At 41.6% G+C, this 20344-nt stretch overlaps 1 protein-coding gene across 4 annotated transcripts in view; it reads left to right on the top strand.

Annotated features, from left to right (window-relative positions):
- Srgap2 (SLIT-ROBO Rho GTPase activating protein 2) overlaps positions 1-20344 on the top strand; it is a 244921-nt gene that overhangs the window by 86632 nt on the left and 137945 nt on the right. For all 4 annotated transcript variants that reach the window (XM_042681373.1, XM_042681374.1, XM_042681375.1 and 1 more), the window contains exon 3: positions 12168-12360. In XM_042681373.1, the coding sequence (XP_042537307.1) occupies positions 12168-12360 (193 nt within the window). The remainder of the gene's footprint in view (positions 1-12167; positions 12361-20344) is intronic.

The raw sequence follows: 20344 nt of genomic DNA, 5'->3' as shown, positions 1-20344 counted from the left end.
TCTCTCCCATTGGTAGCATTAGTAGCCACAGTGTCATGGCTACTATTTGCAACTATTGCCTTTGCCTTTTAAAAATTTTTTTGGTGGTCATGGGGCTTGAACTCCGGGCTTGGACAGTATCCCTGAGCTCTTTTGCTCGGAGCTAGTGCTCTATCATTTTGAACCACAGTGCCATTTCTGGTTTTCTGGAGTTAATTGGAGATAAAATATCTCACAGACTTAAAGCCCAGGTTGGCTTTAAACTACAGTCCTCAGATCTCAGCCTCCTGAGTGACTAGTGTTACAGGCGTGAGCCACTGGCACTTGGCTATTTTTTAAAAAATTTTAAAATTAAACACATCTATGTGCAATTGGTTAACTCAGTAGTGCTTCCTAGGCATCAGGCTTGGCTCAGTACTTTTTATACGTTATTCCTTTTGCTCTGCACAATTCACTGGAATTGCTGCCGTTGCAAACTCCATTTTGTAGATAAGAAAACAGACTTAAAGAAATTGTCTTGTTCAAGGATCCACTACTGGCAAATGCATGAATTAAAACTCAGGTTTTTCCTAAATAGAGTCTTTGCATTTAACCATTATGCCTTACATCTGCAGATGTATCCTTCTGAGGTTTTTAAAGATTGAGTGAGATAATGTACCTTTGTTCTTGAATAATGATTCAATATAAGCTTGCTTAGCACATAGTGAGCACATAATAAATAGCATTTGTAATTAGTAATAAATATAACTTTGTTGAAGAAAGCCTTTCCATAAAAAGTAAGCTATAGTCAACAAATCAGTTCTTCCAGTCAACTAATCACTTGACACATATGTTGAGTCCTTGAAGAATGTTTAGTTAGTTCAAGTATGCTGCATACATATTTCCATTGCAATAAAAGTTTTATCCAGGAAGGGACTGTCTGCTGGCGTCTAAGACAGTGCTTGGCATATGAGGGATGTCTTCGTCTAGATTCCCTAAAATAGAGAGCTAGAGGCAAAAGTTGACACTTTATGTGAGAGCCATCCCTGGAAAGCAGGGATGAGAAGAAAAGAAGAATGAGAAAGAGAAGGAAAACAAACATAAGACACTGATTATATGCTTACCAGAGCTTCATGAAGTACTAACTGCTTGATCCTTCAGAATACCTTCTGAGAACTATGTGCAGGTATTGTATGGATTAGCAATCCAGAGGGGAGGGACAGATTTCCTTTGTCAGCTCCCTATTTCCCATTGGGTAGAGTTTGACCTCATGGAATCTGAATTTCTGTGACTTTCTTGGCTGTGTGGCTGCTGGATGAACAGGTCTCTCCCAGTCTTATGATATAGGAAAATTCCAGTGGTTCTGAGAGGCATGGAGCATTTGCATGGGGCAGAATGCTATTTAACGGACCAGAACGGCCATTGTAGCTACAGCAGTATAAACAGTGCAGCAAGGCAGTTGTGTTCATCTTGGGTAAACATCTGGCAGAGCAAGCTGTTAATCATGGATCTCTTCTACCTCAGCTTCTAGAGTGCTGGGATTATGGGTATACACTATCACACTTATATCACAACATTGTTGTTGATCTGTCTTTGTTCTTAGTCTACTTGTTATATCTTTTCATTTTCTTACCACCTAAATGATGTGTCTCAGGCCTAGGCCTATTTCTTTTTCGTTCCACATGCCCTCTGTGGACATCTGCATCACTTTCATGCTTCACTCTCCAACTCTCATCTATTTGCTGATGACTCCCAAATGTCTATGTTTGGATTCAACCTCTCCTGAGAACTCTAGTCTGCAGAATAAAACTGCCTTTCTAATAGAAAGCTCCATAGGCATTTTCACAGACCAAGTGAATATCTTGATCTTCCTTAATCATTTCTGCTTGTCCTTCTCCTTGATGACTAATAGGTACCTGGTCCTTGCTTATTGAACCTGAAACAATGTGCCAATAAGGCAGGCTAAGCTGGGTCCTTCTTGAAATGAAGTATACCCTGCAGAGCCAGTTCTCTAGGAATTTAGGGATTAAATTCTAATATTGCTCTGGTTTGTTTCCCATCTAACTTTGCTGGTACTGTTGACTGTACTTATCAAAGTTGTCTTTCGATACACTTGACATGTTTGAATTGGCATTTGGTCTTTTCAGGAGTTGTTTGGTAGGAAATTCCTTGGATTTTAACTCTCCTTTGGTTATCCTGTTTTCAAAAATCTTGGTTTGTGTATCAGCACCAGAGCTCTTTCCGTCTGCACTTGTATCTGCTCAACTCATCAAGCACACAGGGGCCTCTCCAGTGGCCCTGGCTGCCTTCACACCTTTTTTGTGGTCCCATTCCAGTGTTTTCACAGCTTCACCTACTGAGCTTTATCTAGCCTGGGTGCTTCCTGCCTCCATCCTTTCTCCCTGGCCCTCTTGTCCCTTTTAATCCTACTCAAGTTAAGGCCTCAAGGCTAACCTATATGTACACTTCCTTAGAGTGACCTCCTGTCTGAACATGGTCTGGGACTCTTATTCTGGCACTTACTGTGCCCCTGTTTACAGGGTTGCACTTTTGCATTGATCTCCTTTAGATTATTAACTCCTTGAGAGTAAGACAGCAGCATATATTTTCTTGTGTAAATGGCTTACATTCATGTGTGTTCCATTGATTCATCATCTAGGTCTTTGCCCAGAGATGGTGACAGATAAATGCTTGAGGGTAGAGGTGCCTAGCCAGTTATTGTGTTCTCTAGCAATTAGGGAGCATTGGTGATATTACCCAGAGGAGCTGTTGGTCTTCTCATTCCACATCATCAGTTTAGAGTATAAGTTAATTCTAGATTTTGGACGTTGGGAATTGTGTTTCTTAAACATCTCCGGCAAGGCCTGTGACTAAAATTACTACTTTGGCATTTGATGTGGCAGCTTGTTCATCTGGGAGGCTTTTGTCTCTGCCTTTGCTATTGAGTCACTTGAAAGAGCCAAGGCGGCCTGCCAGAGCAATCGAGATGATTAAAGTTCATTGAGATATCCCCCTCCACACCCTCCGCCTCTCAGCCTTCCCAGGGTTGCTTTCTTTGCCTTCACTTGGGGGCTGGAAAGTTAATGGATGACTGAGCGGCCTTTGGAAACTCATAGGGCTATTTTTCTTTTTCTCCTTTCACTGGCTGGTTTCACTTTGTCTCCAAAGCTGCATGCATTGTTTTTAGGTAGTGTGGAGTTTATGTAAGGGGAGGAGAGGGCCTTTCATAGCTTTGGGATAATCTACTAGACAAGACAGTTTTGAAGATGTCCAAAGTTACAGCTTGAGAGAGAGATCTACAGTGAAAAGGAAAGCCAGGGAGGCTGGCACTCTAGTCACACACTTCCCCTTCCCCGTTAAAGATTACTATTTTACTTCGAACACAAAGGTCTCTCTTGCCTTCCACCACCATAGAGGAAAGAATGGTTAGAATCACTAGCTTTAGGGTCACCAAATCTAAAGTTAAATTATGTTGATCATCACTGTGAGTATACAGGGGGATTTTTTCCACTCATGGAATTCTATTTGTTTTAATCTCTCTACCATTCAGCCCTGGTGCTCATTAGTTTGCTCCCTCATTAAGAAGGCCTAAGAATCCACCCAGCAGACCTTCTTTGTGGGATCATCCTTTAGCTCTGTATTGTTTTCATCCTGACACAACTTTCACCAGCTTGTATTTGCTGCTTGAAACTCCTCTACTGGCCTTTGGCACTTCCTTCGCACCTGGTATGGTGTAGATCAGGCCCTGAGTTATCCTTTGCTCTATACTGAGCCATCTTCCTCATTGCTCCAGGAGGAGGCCACACTCAGACGTTCCTACTTCCAGGCTTAGGTTTTTAATCTCCCTTTGGAATATTTTCTCTTTACCTTTTAGTTAGGAATAAGCCACTCATCCTCAGAATACTCATTTAGACTTCAGTTTCTTCCCTTTATTTCCTTCCCTTCATACATTTAAGACCTGCTATATGCCAAGTTTCTGGGTCCAGGAGGAACAAATTTTCTCCTCTCAAGAAAAGGAATCTTCTTATGTTTATAACATGAGTTCCCACGAATTCCCTGAACCTTCAAAAGTTATACTTTAGCCAGGTTCCAGTGGCTCATCCTTGTAATCCAAGCTACTCAGAAGACTGAGATCTGGGGATCACAGTTCAAAGCTAGTCCTGGCATATAAATTCAAGAGATTTTTATATTCAGGTAACTAGCAAGAAGCCAGAAGAGGAGGTGTGGCTCAAGCAGTAGAGTAGCCCTAGATGGTGGCAGCAGTCTCAGACATTCATTGTCAGTGGGCCTAGCTCTGAGCCAAGGCCTGGAGGTAATATCTACCATCTTTGGAGAAGCGAGCAGAGGAACAGGTTTTAGCAGAAGCACATATTCTAAGGGTAAGAAAGACATGGATGTAAGGAATGGAAAACAATTGTTCTGGAAACCTTGGTTTGGAGTAGCTTATGTCCTTGTATTTCTGTTCTTTCTTCAATGGAATGATACCATGAGGAAAAAGGCTAGTCACAAGCTTTGAGGAAGAATATTTGCTTTCTAGTTTACTGAAAGTAGTTTGCTAGCCTTTTCTTGGAACAGTGACTACTCAGAGATAAGTAATATTGTTACTTGCAGAAGGATGTGGTATGGTAAATAGATTGAGGGTGATTCTGTGTCTCCCTTCTGTGCTCTTCCAGTATAGGTGCATGCCTCATTTATTTATATTGTTCTTTTAGAATCTCTTTGGCTATATATTTTTGTTTCTTTTCAACTACCCATTATCCTGTTGACTTTGTGAGGGGACCCTTGTCTTTTAGTCCCAGAGCATTTGGAAGATACTCTAATGTTTGCAGTAAGAAATAGAAAGAACATTGGCATGGTGACAGTGCTGGATCTGCAACCAAATAGCTGTGTGATCTTGGTCAGTACTCTTTGTCTCTCTGAGTTTGCGATCTCACTCTATCCAGTGAGGATTTTTAAGAGTCCTCCATTACTACATTTGTGGAAAAGCAAACCAAGCAGGGAAAAGAGTGAGATTTGACAGGGCATTTTATTTATTTTTTTTAATTTTATTTTATTTTATTTGAGAACATACTGTACAGAGGGGTTACAATTACATGGGCAGGATAATGCATACATTTCTTACCAAGCATTGCAGCCTCCTCCTTTGTTTACCCTTCACCTCCCTTCCCAGCCTCCCTCCTCCCCCCCACCCAATCATACCCCCCCCCTCCCCCCCCCCCCCACCAACATTGTAAAGCTGGTTTTGACATGACATTTTGTACTTCTCATTGTTGCAACAGGTCCACCTGAATCCTTAAACGACTTGTTTGTCCCCGTCTCCTCCACATGTTATACTGACATCAAATATAGTGAAAGCGGGGGTTATACTGTGGGGGAGGGACATACAAAGCAACAAAGAGATAATCTTATAAATGCGTTAGAAACACATGCATGAAAGAAAAAAACATTAAAATACATATCTAAGGGTTCATTTTCCTGACATCACATAATCTGACCTTTTCCACTTGACTCATACATATACTAGATATTGCAAATAAGGGAAACCATGGGACCTATGTTTCTTTGGGCCTGGCTTACTTCACTTAATATAATTTTTTCCAAGCCTTTCCATTTCCTAACAAATGGGGCAATGTCATTCTTTCTGATGGAGGCATAGAATTCCATTGTGTATATATACCACATTTTCTTGATCCATTCATCTACTGAGGGGCATCTGGGTTGGTTCCATATCTTAGCTATGGTAAATAATGCTGCAATAAACATTGTTGTGCTGGTAGCTTTAGTGTGGTCTTGTTTGTAAACATTTGGGTAAATGCCCAAAAGTGGGATTGCTGGGTCATAGGGGAGTTTGACAGGGCATTTTAGCATTTTGCTTCCCATGGAACAGTTCTGAGAGGGGCTGATTACTGTTGCGATAAGAAGCTTTGGTATGAGATATAGAAGGTAGAGCCTGATGAAAGCCTCAATTGTATTCTTATATAACATTTTTCTGGAAAGGTACTAGGAATGAATGTTCCTGAGATGGCCGAGGTGACATCATGTGTTTGCAAAAGGGCTAAAAGCAGGTGAGACAGATTTTTGTGGGAAAAGACTAGCAGCTGGGTCAGGTTCCCAATGGGGAACAGTGGGCTGATCTCATGCTCCATGCTGCCAGCAGAGCCTGTGGGAGTCATAGCCCCTGGCCCTACTGGGTACTGGCACAAGGAGAAGGGAAGGACATGTCTGCCTATGTGCCTTTCCTCAATGAATGCATGTTCCTCCTGACCTGCCCGCCACCATTTTCTTCTCCTTAGAAATGAAGCGAGGACAGTGTTGCCTTGCCAGTGCAGGTTGTACTTTACATCATCACCGTGTTGGAGTCCTACTTTTGTTCAATGCTCAGGATTCTGCGAGGTCTAGTTTTTCTTCCAATTCCATCCTATTATAACCCTTTCCTTCTTTCCAAGAAGGAAATAGCCTTCTTCTAACTCCTAGGACAGGTTAGTAACTCAGTGGTTAGTAACTCAGCTGTGGCCAGGTATGGACAAGGCAGCAGGTTCCCCAGGAAAAGCTTTGTTGGGTGTGTCTGCTTATCCTAGTTTTGAACTCAGGCATATAAACATTCCTTGCTAACGTCTGACACTCTTCAGAAATGATGGGTGTGAATGTCATGACCCAAGCCTGCTGTCCAGAAGGACAACTTCCAAGATTTGCTTTAGGGATAGATATTTAATGCAGAACTAATTTAGCCCATACAAATGGAGAAATGGAAACTCAAGAAATCTTCCTGTGTGTGTGTGTGTGTGTGTGTGTGTGTGTGTGTGTGTGTGTGTGTGTGTGTGTGTGTGTGTGTGTGTGTGTGTGTGTCTGATAGGCCATTTCCCCTGTAGACCGGAGGATGGTGCTCCACAGAATATGCTGTTTGGTGGAGTTAAATTTTTAAAATGTTTTTCTTTCTTTTTTTAAAAAATAAGACAAACTTCATATACCATAAAACTCATTATTTTTAAAATGTACAATTCAGTGGCTTTAAAAATATACTTACAAGATTGTGCAACCATCAACAGTATCTTAATTGCAAAAAAGTTAAATGTTGACTTGAATGTTTGATGAAATATCAGCCAAAGGTCAACTCCAATTCTCAGAAAACTTGTTTAAAAACTTGAGTCTCTTTAGGGAAGCTGAAATTTTTATTCAAGTGTCCTTTAAACACACACACACACATACATACACATGTGCGCAAGCACATGCACGCATCCAATCGGAAAAAATGTCAGAGAGCATTAATTTTTTCTTATGCTTTGTTTCTGTTCCTAGTCATGTTAAAGTTTCAGTTCTTCAGGTTGGGGATTATTTCCATGGCTTTGTTACAGTAAAGATTATTCAAAGAAAGCTATTCACCAGTGGCTCATGCCTATAATCTTAGCTACTCAGGAGGCTGAGATCCAAAGATCATGGTTTGAAGCTAGTCTGGGGAAGGAAAGTCCTTGAGACACTTAACAACCAAAGAACCAGAAGTAGAGCTGTGGCTCAAGTGGTAAAGTGCTAGCTCGCCTTGAGCAAAAAGCTCAGGAAAAGCACTCAGGCCCTTAGTTCAAAACCTGGGGCTAGCATGCAAACATGCATGTATGCATGCGTGTGCACACACACATACACAGAGAATTATCAAGGCAAAAACAAGAAGACTTTGCTTTCTTGTCCTTTTTTGAAAGCCATACTCATTAGGGAAGGGCTTAGGCCTGTGTTGGTGTCCTTTGTCACCATCACCCAGCATCTGTCACAGAGGAGGGGTTCAGGGGAGGTCATATTTGATTGCTAGGTAGCCATTCATCACTCCAGGAAGTTTATGGTAACCTTAATACTTTGGCTTTATGGATAGTCAGGAATCTTTCATACCTTTGAAGACACAGATGCTTATAGAAAGTCAGGGCTTGACTTTTTTCCCCATGCAGCTGTCAGGTAAGAACCTCCAAGAGTACTATCTTCCCAGGGGCCCAGAACCTTACCCAACTCCAAAGTGCATTTGGAAAGCCTTCTTGGGTTGGCATGGCAAAGTGTGGGATAGCTGATGTGTCTTTGAGTGCACTCACATGTGCACATGCACACTCGCCTGAGTACACAAGGGAACTGTGAGGCAGCCCTCCATGTTTTTTATAAATTATCTCTTTCTTCTTGTTGCCCTTGTGGTTTGTAGGGTAGGCCAGAGTGCCTCTAACTTGGGCACATGGCCCAGATATGCTGGCTTTCAGTGGCTTATTGTTTCCTGCTCCTGTGTGCATGGACAAAGGACCAGGGCTGGCACAGCTGCCTTCTTGGGGACTATTGTTTGTCTTAGCAGCAGCAATAGGAGCAGTAGTAGTAGCAGCAGCAAAGCCTGAAGCGGTACATTCTGCTCTGGACAAAGCAGCCATTCTGTCTTGAAGCAGTAGGCCTCAGGGTGGGGGTGGTTAGAGTCTGCCTGAATATCTGTGGATGCTCTGAGGATGACAGCAAGAGGGGGATGTACTTCTTCCAGGCAAGTTGTGGGGAAGGGGGGACCCTCAGTGGTATCCTATCACAAACCACAGTGACAGGTGGGATTCATTAGCAGTTCTTCTTGTGGCCAGGGTGTGGATATTGCTTTCTTCCTTTCTCTGTCCTGTACACCTACAAGGAAAACACTTTTCTTCCAAGTGGCCCTGGACAGTAGATGAAGGAAATGGAGAAGGGGTCCAGTTTGGTATAGGTTAATCAAAACATGAGCTAGCTAGTGAGTCATTGGGCTAGTCTCAACTTGATCCTGGGGTCCTGGATCACCCTTCAGCTGGAAAGTGGAGAAGCCATGTTCCAGGGGCCATTTACCCAGATATATGTCTAAGGCTCATGTAGTGCTCTGTTTTTTATTTCCCTGCTCCACTGTCAACCTCTGTTAAAAGACATACATTAATTTAACTTCACCTAGATGTATGGCCCTTTTGGTATATAACTAATACATTTAACTTCAATTTGCCATATCTATTGAAGACAAGGGGCAGGATCCTATATTCTGTTCATGAGAATTAAATGAGATACAATAACTGTAGGCTTATAGCATATGTTCAGTAAACCTTTCCCTTAAGGACCCAGGGTGGCTGAGTATGTGCAGTTCATGCTACCCTGTCTGCCATTGAAGAACCTGAGAAAGGATTGAGTTCCATGCTGGCTAGATGTGCTTGGAGTATCTTAATACCTCAGAGGAACAAATATGCACTTTTTCCTTGTATGGGACAACTCTGGAGTGGCCTGCTTCTAGAATTTCAGGGGAGTTGGTCTCGAACCTCAGATCTGCACAGTTTCTTTCTTCTCTCTTGGTTACTGAAATAATTGAGGCAAAGACTAAGTAAATGTCTCATTGGGCTCTAACAGTTCCAGTGTCCTCATATCTCCTCTGTACCTTTGTTCCTGATTAGGTACCTAGAGAACCTTTTTGCCCTAAGAGATTATTCTTTAGTGGACAAGTTTTTAGGTACTATCAGAGAGCCTTTTGAATGCCATCAATGCCTACTCAGTGGCTATTACTGCTAGCTTTTCACTAATATCTAGGCAGGGGATAGATACCTCTTGACAGGAGCTGTTGCCTTTAAGAGACCCAGAAATCCCTAGCAAGAACTAGATGCCTGACATGACCTCTGCAGATCTTCCCTCCCCTTCCTCCAGTGTCCTTGTAATCAGACTCCAAAATACACAGAACAAGAGAGCTCTGATGAATGATGAGGTAGGCGGCTTTTCTGCGCAGCCTTCTGTCTGCTTGAAACAATCCTCCCGTGCTCAATTTCAGTTCAGGTGAGGTTATGTTGGGTTGGCTGGCATTGGAGGTTGGCAAGGGGTGTGGGGATGAAGAGGGCGTACTACACTTAACAGATCAGCCGAGATTATCCACAAAGGAGCAAAGACGTGCTATACAATGATACCTGAAGGATCAGAAACACGAAAGATGAGGATGAATTATCAACACCTAGCTATTCTAAGGCAAAACCAAGTATACCTTTAGTTATCCTTGCTTTAAGGACTGGTTGCAAACCTTTTGGCATCATTGCCTCGTTCTTAGAATTGCCTCTGAATTATCTGCAACACAGATTAAAAAAAAAAAACCCTAGACACCTCCTTCTTCCTCACCTGCCACTGTCATGCATTTCATTAGCACAGACAGAAAACTTTGCCATGACTTTACATTTAGGAAATGGATTTGTAAGGAAAGGCAGAATATAGATGCTCCTTTCCCCCCAAGCATACTAATGCTTGTATGGAAAACACTTGCAGGGAAAAAGGATAAAAGAAATCGTTCCATTTTGACACAGTTGTGGATTGGGACATTTCGTCAGTAGGATACACACTGTAGGCCTTCTCTGAGCTGGAAAGCAGTCTAATGTTGGCAGGCTGCTTCCTACAAGCGCCAGGTCTCCTGTCAGTAAAACATTAAATGTTGCATTCAAGGCAGGTATGTTTGCATCTGGAGCTGCCATTGCTGTTCCATAGTCCCATAGGGATGGTGTTTGCTAGGGGTGGGCACAGGATAACTAACCAGAAATCTGCCAGGCTGGAGCTTAACCAGAAACACTTCTACCTCTGACAGAATAGAGGCTCTGGAACATCTATGAAGACGAAACAACTGCTTTGAGTGGTATTTGATAGTGAAAAAGATCTCTTTTTTTTCCAAGTTAACTGAGTATTTGTGCATTTTAGTTTCTGGGGATCAGACTGAGAGCCTCATGAATGCTAGACAAGAACTCCCATCACTGAGCTACACCCCAGCCTCCAAGTCAACTCTCCTTCCTCCCTCCCTGCCTAATACTGAGGTTTAAAACTCACGACCTAGCCTAGCACTGGTGGCTCATGCTTGTAATCCTAGCTACTCAGGAGGCTGAGATCTGAGGATCAAGGTTCAAAGCTAGCCCGGGCAGGAAAGTCCGTGAGACTCTTATCTCCAATAAACCACCAGAAAACCGGACGTTGTGCTATGGCTCAAGTGGTAGAGTGCTTGCCTTGAGCTGAAGAGCTCAGGGACAGCACCCAGGCCCAGACAGAGTTCAAGCCCCATGACCACCACCACCACCACCACCAACAACAACAACAAAACTTCGTGACCTCATGCTTGTTAGGCAGGCACTCCACTACGACACACTTCTAGCCCTCTTTGGTACTGCTTATTTTTGAGATAAAGGTCTCACTTCCTGCTCAGGTTCACTTGAGCCAGGATCTGTCCATTTTAGGCTTCCTCTAGTAGCTAGAATAACAAATGTGCACTTCTCCACCCAGCTCTTGGGTGAGAAGGGGTATCTCAAACTTTCCTGCCTCAACTGGCCTTGAATCTGGATCCTACTAGTCTTAGCTTCCTGAATAGCTAGGATTACAGGTGTGAGTCACTGGTACTTGGCACCAAGTCAACTTCTTTTTTTTTTTTGGGTCCGGTTGTGGGGCCTGAACTCTGGGCCTGGGCGCTGTCCCTCAGCTCTTCAGCTCAAGGCTAGCACTCTACCACTTGAGCCATAGCGCCACTTCCGGCTTTTTTGCTTATGTGGTGCTGAGGAATCGAACCCAGGGCCTCATGCATGCAAGGCACGCGCTCTACCACTGAGCCATCTTCCCAGCCCCCCAAGTCAACTTCATAAAGAATAGTTTATATTTTGTCACGTTGGAAATTATGAAATCAGATTGATTTGGAATGATTTATTTTGTTCTACCATCAAACTTTGAATGAGTCCCTTTCTACCTTTTTAGAAAATCCTGATCCTTACCATAATTTATGAGGATTCTAAAACCATTTTGAAATTGAGGTTTATTTGGGTTTGAATTACAGCTGACCACTTATTGCTTGACTTTCAGATTCCATATTCTCATCTTTAAAATGGTGATAAAGAAGTTCCTACCACTTTTTTTTTTTTTCTTTTGGTCCAGTCGTGGGGCCTGAATTCTGGGCCTGGACGCTGTCCCTCAGCTCTTCAGCTCAAGGCTGGCGCTCTACCACTTGAGCCACAGAGCCACTTCCGGCTTTTTTCTTTTTGCTTATGTGATGCTGAGGAATCGAACCCAGGATCTCATGCATGCAAGGCAAGCACTCTACTGAGTCACCTTCCCAGCCCATAGGCTTTTAAATTAAGGGCTTTGAATCCGTCAAGGGATAGGGACAGGTAAATGGAAGGTGGTGAATGTCTGAATGTGTGAGGTTTGTTTAAGGCTGTCCATGACTAACATGTCCCCTTGTTTTCTTTCAGAGATCCGGGCTCAGCTCACAGAGCAGATGAAGTGCCTGGACCAGCAGTGTGAGCTCCGGGTGCAGCTGCTACAAGACCTGCAGGACTTCTTCCGGAAGAAGGCAGAGATTGAAATGGACTATTCCCGAAACCTGGAGAAGCTGGCTGAGCGCTTTCTGGCCAAGACTCGCAGCACCAAGGACCAGCAATTTAAGTAGGAACTCTGGCTGTTGCTTTGAAGAGACCTTGAGAGTGGGGTGAGGGGTAGGGGAGGCAAAGATACCACTTGATCTAGTTGGATTTATGAACTCATGACTTCAAATTAAGTGAAAGCCCTCAAGGACTTTTCTTTCTCTGTATCAGACTTATGGGCAGTAGTACATCTTGGAGAGATCAGAATAGATGTGAGCCAGGCATGGGTTTAAAGGCTTTACATATAGGTTTGCACAAATAACTCCATATGTTGGTTGTAATTATTCCTAATTTATAAATGGGGGAAAAGAAAGAGGTTAAGAAAAGCTGGCTTTAGTTTCTATACTTTTAACCACATACCAAACTATCTTTAACCAGAAGTAACTAATGTAGTCATACATCTGAATCCCTGCCTAAGCAATTACTAAGGCTTATTCCTTCTCACTTACAGTATTTTACATATCCAGCTCTTTCACTCTGTAACCATTGCCCTTATCCTACCTTAGATCATTATATTTTTTTTTTCCTGAATGATTACAATATAGTATACCTTGCTGGTCTTCTAAAGTAGAGGTTTTCAACCTTGAATGCACCTCAAAATTCTCTGTATAACTTCACAAATATAGAAATCTGGGGCCTGCTCCAGAACAATTAAATGAGAATCTGGAATAGTGTGGTTTAGGTAACAGGATTTTATAGATGCTTTCTATTCTGGGAAGAGCCAATACTCAGGACCATAGTAAACAGCCTCTCCCCATTCTAGCCTGCTTGGTCCAGCAAATTCAGATTTAGTCTTTCAGTATGAGACTTGAGTTCAAACCCCAGGACTGAAGAAAAGAAAAAAGGAAAAGACTTAGTTAGTCTTTCTGAAACACACTGAGGATTGGGCAGTTTCTCTGTGCAAAACTTTTAGTGATTTCACATTTTGCATGTTTTTGACCTGAAAGTTGTCAGCTACTAGCACCTGCGTCATCTGAGTTTTTAGAAATGCAGAACCTCGGGCTCCACCCAGACATCCTCTAGCAAAATCCCTGGGTAATCTGTGGGTTTGCTGAAATCTTCTCTGTTCACAAAAGTTCACACCCCTTGGCTTGGTGTCAAGCCCCTCTACATCTGGCCTTGGCTTGCTTTCCAACCTTGCTTCTTGGTTCCAGGGTACTTTACCTAACTAGAGCTATCAGCTGTAGGTGTCCTATAAGTGAGCTTATGAACTCATATGTCACATCTCTGTGTATCTAAGACCAAACCAAAGCTTTGGGGTCTATCTCAGTTGCTCCCTATTCTCAGAAGTGTTCCTGATTCTCCCAGAAGAAAGAATGGTCTCTGTCTACTGAATTCTCACCATGATTTGTTTTTCTTTTGGGACATTCAGCATGGTCTTTTAAAATTTTTTTCTTTCCTGAATGGACCATAGAAGTTTATTTGATTTATCTCCTAGTATATGTGGTTGACAGTAGATGTTCAGTAAATACTGTGTAATGAGTAAATGAATGAATCAACCTAAGAATAAATGCCAAGTGTATCCTATTTCCCTGATTTTCTAGTTTTGTTTATTCTTCTAGTAATACAGGAAAGAGATACAGTAATTCTCTACAAGTCAGCTCTGAGTAGTGAACCTAGAAGTTAAGACTGAGAATGTGTGACATACTCAACACTGGCCAAGATGAGAATTTCCTCCAGATGTTTTATCTTCAGAGTCCCTTATCTTTCCCAAGTCCTAGATAAAAGAATCATCTGATAATGAAATGTTATTTTAGTATGTGATAAATGAAGACTTGGTGGGGGTGGGGGAAGAATCATTTGCTTTAGAAAATGATTTAAAGTTGCATTTATTCTGTTGGTACATTCCTCCTAACTTAAAAATAGAATTTAAGTTTTAGTGCTGTATCTTATTCTCAGTTAAGGGCATACTTATTAAAAATTAAGGCAGATGTGCTAATTTCTAAATTATCTGAATTGTGATTCAGATCACATATGAGGAACAGGATTATTTTCCTCAAGCCTGGAAAAATTTATTTCCTTTCGGATAAAGTTGTACCTAGTCTGATTTTTTTTTTCTCACATGACCAGTGAGTATTGAGAGCCAGCTCTGTGCCCAGTACTACACAAGGTATTGGAAGATAAGATTTTTTTTATATCTATGGAGGCACCATATCTGGTTAGAGAAGAAATATTTTTGAATATAGGAAGCAAATTGAAGATAAAGTAGTAATCTCATTAAGTTTTTATTGGTGTTATTTGGAATAGAGATCTGATAAGAAGTCAGATATAAAGTATCATTTAAATAGATAAAGCTTTGTGGCGGGATCTGAAGTTTAAGTAGGACTTAGGCTAGACTTCAATGGTAGATTTGTGTTGGAGAGAGAACTGCATGTGCAGATAGGAGAAGGTAGAAGTGTGAGGGGACAAGGGATAGTAGCAGTTCATGTAGGATCTAGTATTGTTCAAGGGAAAGTTTTTATATATTTATCCAGTTAAGATGTTAAGATCATACACATTCTTTGAGTTCCTTCATTGTACCTTAAGATATAGCAAAGAGTAAGCTCTGACTGCCCCTTCCACATGGCACTTTAGTGAAGAAATTAGTGTTATACAAATCTATTAGATATGTAATTTAAAGTTGGAGTAAGTATTGTAGAAGGAAAGGACAAGATGGTGTAAAATCCTAGGGGGACGTCTGTACTTTATGAATGGCTTATTCCAATAGCTTCCTGTCTGATCTTATTCTGTACTTATTTACTTATGTACTTACTTAACCACCCACTATGGATATTAAGATGAGTTTTGGAACTTTTGGCTAATAGGGAAAAGATTCATGTATAATGTGAAAGAGTTTTAATAGAGATAGGAAAACACTGATACTTTCAAAGCAGAGGAAAATAAAGTTAAAAATAAAAGGGAGCTAGAGTGTCTAACATGGCAACTTGGAAGAATTGTGGTCTCTGTTATAGAGTAGTGATGTTGCAGGAAGAAGACTAGTTTTGAATAGTGATCCTACTTTGGACAGGTTGGATTTGGGGGAATATAAGGCCTCAGGCATCCTGGGTGACATGTATTGCTGAGCTTACAGGTTCTGACTGGGAACAGCTAGGAAAATCTTGTAAATGTGATTGTGGAATCTTCCTTGTCAATGGATATAAATGAACTTAGAGGAGAGGAAAACAACAAAGCACTAAGTCCAGGACCCCTGCCCTGGGAAGCACCAGTGTCAGGGATAAAAATCTTAACACAGGAAGAAGTAAAATTACCAAAAAGATAGAGAAGGAGAGTGTTAGCCGTATTCCCTGCCAGGCAGGTAAAATAATAGAAGATAAGACAGCCTGCCAATATCAGTCTCAATGGAACTAGAAATGTTTCATGTAGAATTGGTTGATAAAAGTCAATCCTGGCAAGTTGTTATTGATAATCTCATGTTTAATGCATTAGAAGAGATACAAAGAAGATTAAAATGAGCCCCAAATGCAAAAGCTTTCTGTTTGTTAGAAAATATGCATATGTGAAACATATGCAATTACTGGTTTTTATAGGTCAAAGATGGTCACATTATGACAGATTCACGTGGTGCATCCTAATATAAGAAGAGATGAGGCAGACATACAAATGTACTAGATATCAGCAAGGGGAAGAGAGTTCCAGGCAAATTTCTACTTTTATACATCATTTATTCCTAAAAACATAAACAAAAGTCAAACAGTTGAGAGCCCGATTATAGTTTTATACGGAATAGGTAGATTCTATTAATAATGTATGTGACTTTTTGTATTATTTTTCACCTGATGTATTTTAACATTTTGTACCTTGTCTTTCATTTTATTCTTTTCTCCACAATTAAACCTATGACCTATCTGCTTCTGTCCAATGAATATCTGAAGCGTGCACATGGCTGATTTCTTCCCCTTTCTTACTAATAGAGGATGAGATCTCTACTTCCAGGGCAGCACAAGTAACAACACTCTCATTCTTCTTTTTTCCCCTCATTTTTGTGTTGCAAAAGATAATCCAAAGCTCAGATGTTTGCACACTGTGAGTATTGTTGCACAGAGATAACCATACCACTGAAACTGAGCTGGCCATTTGGCAGGAGGCACCACTAGACAGAGCCTAGAAACATTAGTTATCAATGGCATAGAGAAGACATTTTAGGTATGTCTGATTTGTTTTAGATATAAGTCTTACTGTCATAATAGACCTTAAGGAATACCAAGTTACACAAGATAGATAAGAATCTGTCTGTCACCTAAGAGTCTGAACATCAGCAATCTAGGACTGTGTCACTCCTTATTTGTTACCTGGGGTATTGTCTTGGTCTGCATGACTCCAAATGGCTCACTGCCACTATGCCCCCATTCTAGCCAATGGGAAAGGCAACAGGGTAAGGGGCAAATGTGTCTTTCTTTTTTAAAGTTGCGGTCTGGAGGTGGTATTTACATGCCCTTCAATTCATACCCACTTAGCCAGAACTTAGTCATATGATCATAAGGGAGCCTAGGAAATGAATTTGTTATTCTGGGTGATGAGAAAGTAGAGTTTTTGTTCATCTGGAATGGGAGACAATCAGCAGCATCTGCCACATCGTCTATGTGTGGTAAGAAAGGACAGGTATATGAAAGAACATGAGCTACCCATCCATACAAAGTACCACATGTGTCCACAGAAAAGGGATTTGTTCTGGTTGGAGGACTGATGAGGGCTTTACAGAGGTGAAGCTCAATGGCTAGAAAAAATGGCAGAGTGAATCCAGACAATAAAAGAAGTTACAGAAAGATGATAAAGAGATAGGGCAAGGAAGTATCTTAGATAGAGAAAACAATAAAGACCGGGGGATCCAGGGAATAGGGGGACAAGACTGGTAGATAATTCATTTGCTTTGTTGAAGAACAAGGATTATAAATATGATAGTGAAATATGCCAGGAAAAGTTGGTAGGGCCAGAAGATTACAAAGATTTATGAATACCAGGTGACAGGGTCTGGGCTCTATTCTGTAAGCATAGGGGAGCCATTGATAATTTTTTGAGCAACGAACATAATTATGGCTGTGCTTTTAAAGGTAGCTATGGCAACAATGCTATCATTGGCAGCAGAGAGGCTGGAAGAGAGGACCTGCTAGGAAGGTGTGGCAGTCCAGTGGTGAGGTTAATGTGGGCCAAAACCGAAGTCATGCCCTTGGAAAGAGGAAAGATGGGGCCGAATGTGAGGGCAAGAATCAATTGAAGTGAAATAAGCTGGGACAGAGGAAGTCCTCTTCGTTTTCAGAATCTCTGGAGTGGCAATTGTACTGTATTTTCATTCAGCCAGCAAACTGTAGCCTTGATTTTGCTGACTCTATGACTGGTCCCAGAATAGTTCATTCTCTGCCCAGAACATCTCAGCGGGCACTTGTCACCTCCCCTGGAGCTGTAGCAGCTGTCGGCCTAGCAATGCCATGCATTTTGTCTCCCTGTGCTGCCAGGAGAGCAGCTGCCAGCAGCAACTCTGGGCAGACGCATGTCAGGGACATGGAAACTATTCAACTTGGGATGGGGCAGGTTGGCCAGGGCTGAAGGCAGTCCACATGGATTCATCCTACCCGTTTCCAGGCCATTTTCTCACCCTGGCTCCATTTCTGTCACTCATCCTGGGTTAGGGGTGCTATTTTGTTACAGTTTTAAGTCATTGCATGGAGGGACAAATGTTGCTGAATTACTTTTTCATCTTGTCTAGGACCATTTCTTCCCTAGGAAGACATTACCCAGGTACCCTTTGGCTTTGCTTCCTGTTCTGCTCTATTCCCGCTCACTTTTTGTCTTCTGCATCCTGTGTTCAGCATAGACACTTTCATTAAAGTCCACCTGGCTTGACAGATTTACAAAATCTGACCCAGTGGTCCATCCCTCTGCCCCAGAGGAAGAGTGAGAAATGCTGCAGATCTTACTCCAGTTATTATTCCAGTCTACATCTTCTGCTTTAAGACAGATAATATGACTCCTCTGTTCGTGTCTGAAATTCTGTCAGCTTGGTTTGATTAAGAGCTGAGATAAAATAATCACGGGAGGGCAGGAAGGCTTCCTAGGGAAGATGTTCTTGCGTTTTCTTTGGCCCCTTGAAGAGTATAAATGTATTCCTATTTGTTGCTGAGCCTTTGATTGTCTCTTTTAAGTGAGATCTGTGTTAATATTACCCAGCAGGATTCTAATTGATAATGCCTTGGCTGTTTTTTTTTTTTTTCTCCCTAGACTTGCTGTAAATTACCTTTCAGTCATAGCTCACTTGGTTTTGATCTCTTACTTTTAATAGCTCATTTCTTTGTTTTACTTTGAGATAGCGTTTTTTTTTTTCCTATTGAGTTTTTAAAGGACTACTTTCACATTACTCTCCTGCTGTGTTCCTTACAGAGCCCTTATGCTGTTTTCTAACCAGCAACATCTTTTCTGCCTTCCTCCAGCTTTTCCTTCTTAACAAATATTTGTTGAACATTTAAAGGTATTATTCTAGGCTCTTAGAGAAGGGAGCCCAAAGAAGTAAAAATAGCCATTCTTTTTCATATAAACTTATGACTGTGTCAGTGAGAAATTGTACCTGAGTAGCAGAACAAACCTTCAGCGTAAGGTTATGTGTGGTAAGCACCATGTGTGTGCACAGAAGAGATGACACAAGTTGGTGTGGTCAGGAAGCTTCAGTGAGGAAATGGGATATGAATCAGCCTCTGGGGAAGGTGGATAGGGTCTTGTTAGATGGAGAGCACGGAAGGGAAGAGGATCTGGGCAGGGAAAGGACAGTGGGAGGAGAGAATGCAGCACTTCGGTGTAGAGTGAGTAGACTGGTTTGGCTGAAGTAACAGTATCTATGAAGCATTTGGGCACATTGAGATGGCATGGTGTCATGGAGCACCCTGCCCCTTGACTAACAGCTTTGACTTACTACAGTAGACACTGGAAGCCATGGAAGGTTTGAATAGCTTATGATGTAAGCATAGGTACAAGCACTGTTTAAGGACAACCAAACCTGGCAGAGGTTTGCTAAATGACAAGAGATTTGATATGGGGAACCAGTTGTCCAATAGATAATAAGGACATAAGTCATGGTGAGATAGTACCAATGGAACGAATAGGAACTGATCATTTTGTTCATTTAGCAAATAGGTATTGTACTCTGACCATGTGCCAAGCAAAACAGGGACTGCCTTCTGTACTTCTGGAGCTTCTAGTCTAGAGGCAGATGGAAAGCACCTGGTGCTTGAGGAATCTCCTGGAAGTGATGATGAGAAAATCATCTGATGGGATTCAGATTTCAGTGAGCATGGGAACACAAAAGAAAGAGGGCTCTGAAGTTTCCTCAGTAACAGGTGAATTAATAAGGTCTTTAGTGAAAATGAGATAGAATTGGTTTTAAAAGGCTAAAACATGAAAAAAATTGTTTTAGAGGATGTTAAATTCAAGGTATTAGAAGGATATTGGAGACAAAACTTCCAGTAATCAACAGAAAATGGATTAACTGGCCAGGTGCTGTTGGCTCACGACTGTAATCCTAGCTACTCAGGAGGCTGAGATCTAAGGGTCAAGATTCAAAGCCAGCCCATCCAGGAAAGGCCATGAGATTCTTATCTCTAATTAACCCCAGAAAAATGAAGTAGTACTGTGCCTCAAAGTGGTAGAGTGCTAGCCTAGCCTTGAGCATTATAGCCCAGGTATATAGCAATATAGGCCAGGCCATGTGAGTTCAAGCCCTATGACTGAGTCCTCCCAAAAAAAATTTTTTTAAGAAGACAAAAACAAGGAAATTTTCTTCATATTGTTGGCATTCGGATTGCAGCGTAGACAGCATTAAAATAGATTTTTATGTTCAGAATATATTTTGGAACCTAATTGAATATCGCATGAGGTACTGGAGATGGAGTGGAAAAAGACAAGAGAGTATTGTATTGTCATTCACATTAAATGAGTGTGGTATGAAGGAGTATATGTGGAAGTACATCTGCATATTTCGTTGGCTGAGTTGTATCTCTGTTGGGAGGGATGTGAGGGAGCAG

The sequence above is a fragment of the Dipodomys spectabilis genome, unplaced genomic scaffold (assembly GCF_019054845.1).
Source record: "Dipodomys spectabilis isolate Male_0828 unplaced genomic scaffold, ASM1905484v1 ptg000069l, whole genome shotgun sequence".
Taxonomy (NCBI): Eukaryota; Metazoa; Chordata; class Mammalia; order Rodentia; family Heteromyidae; genus Dipodomys; species Dipodomys spectabilis.
This window is presented reverse-complemented; position numbering and strand designations above follow the sequence as displayed.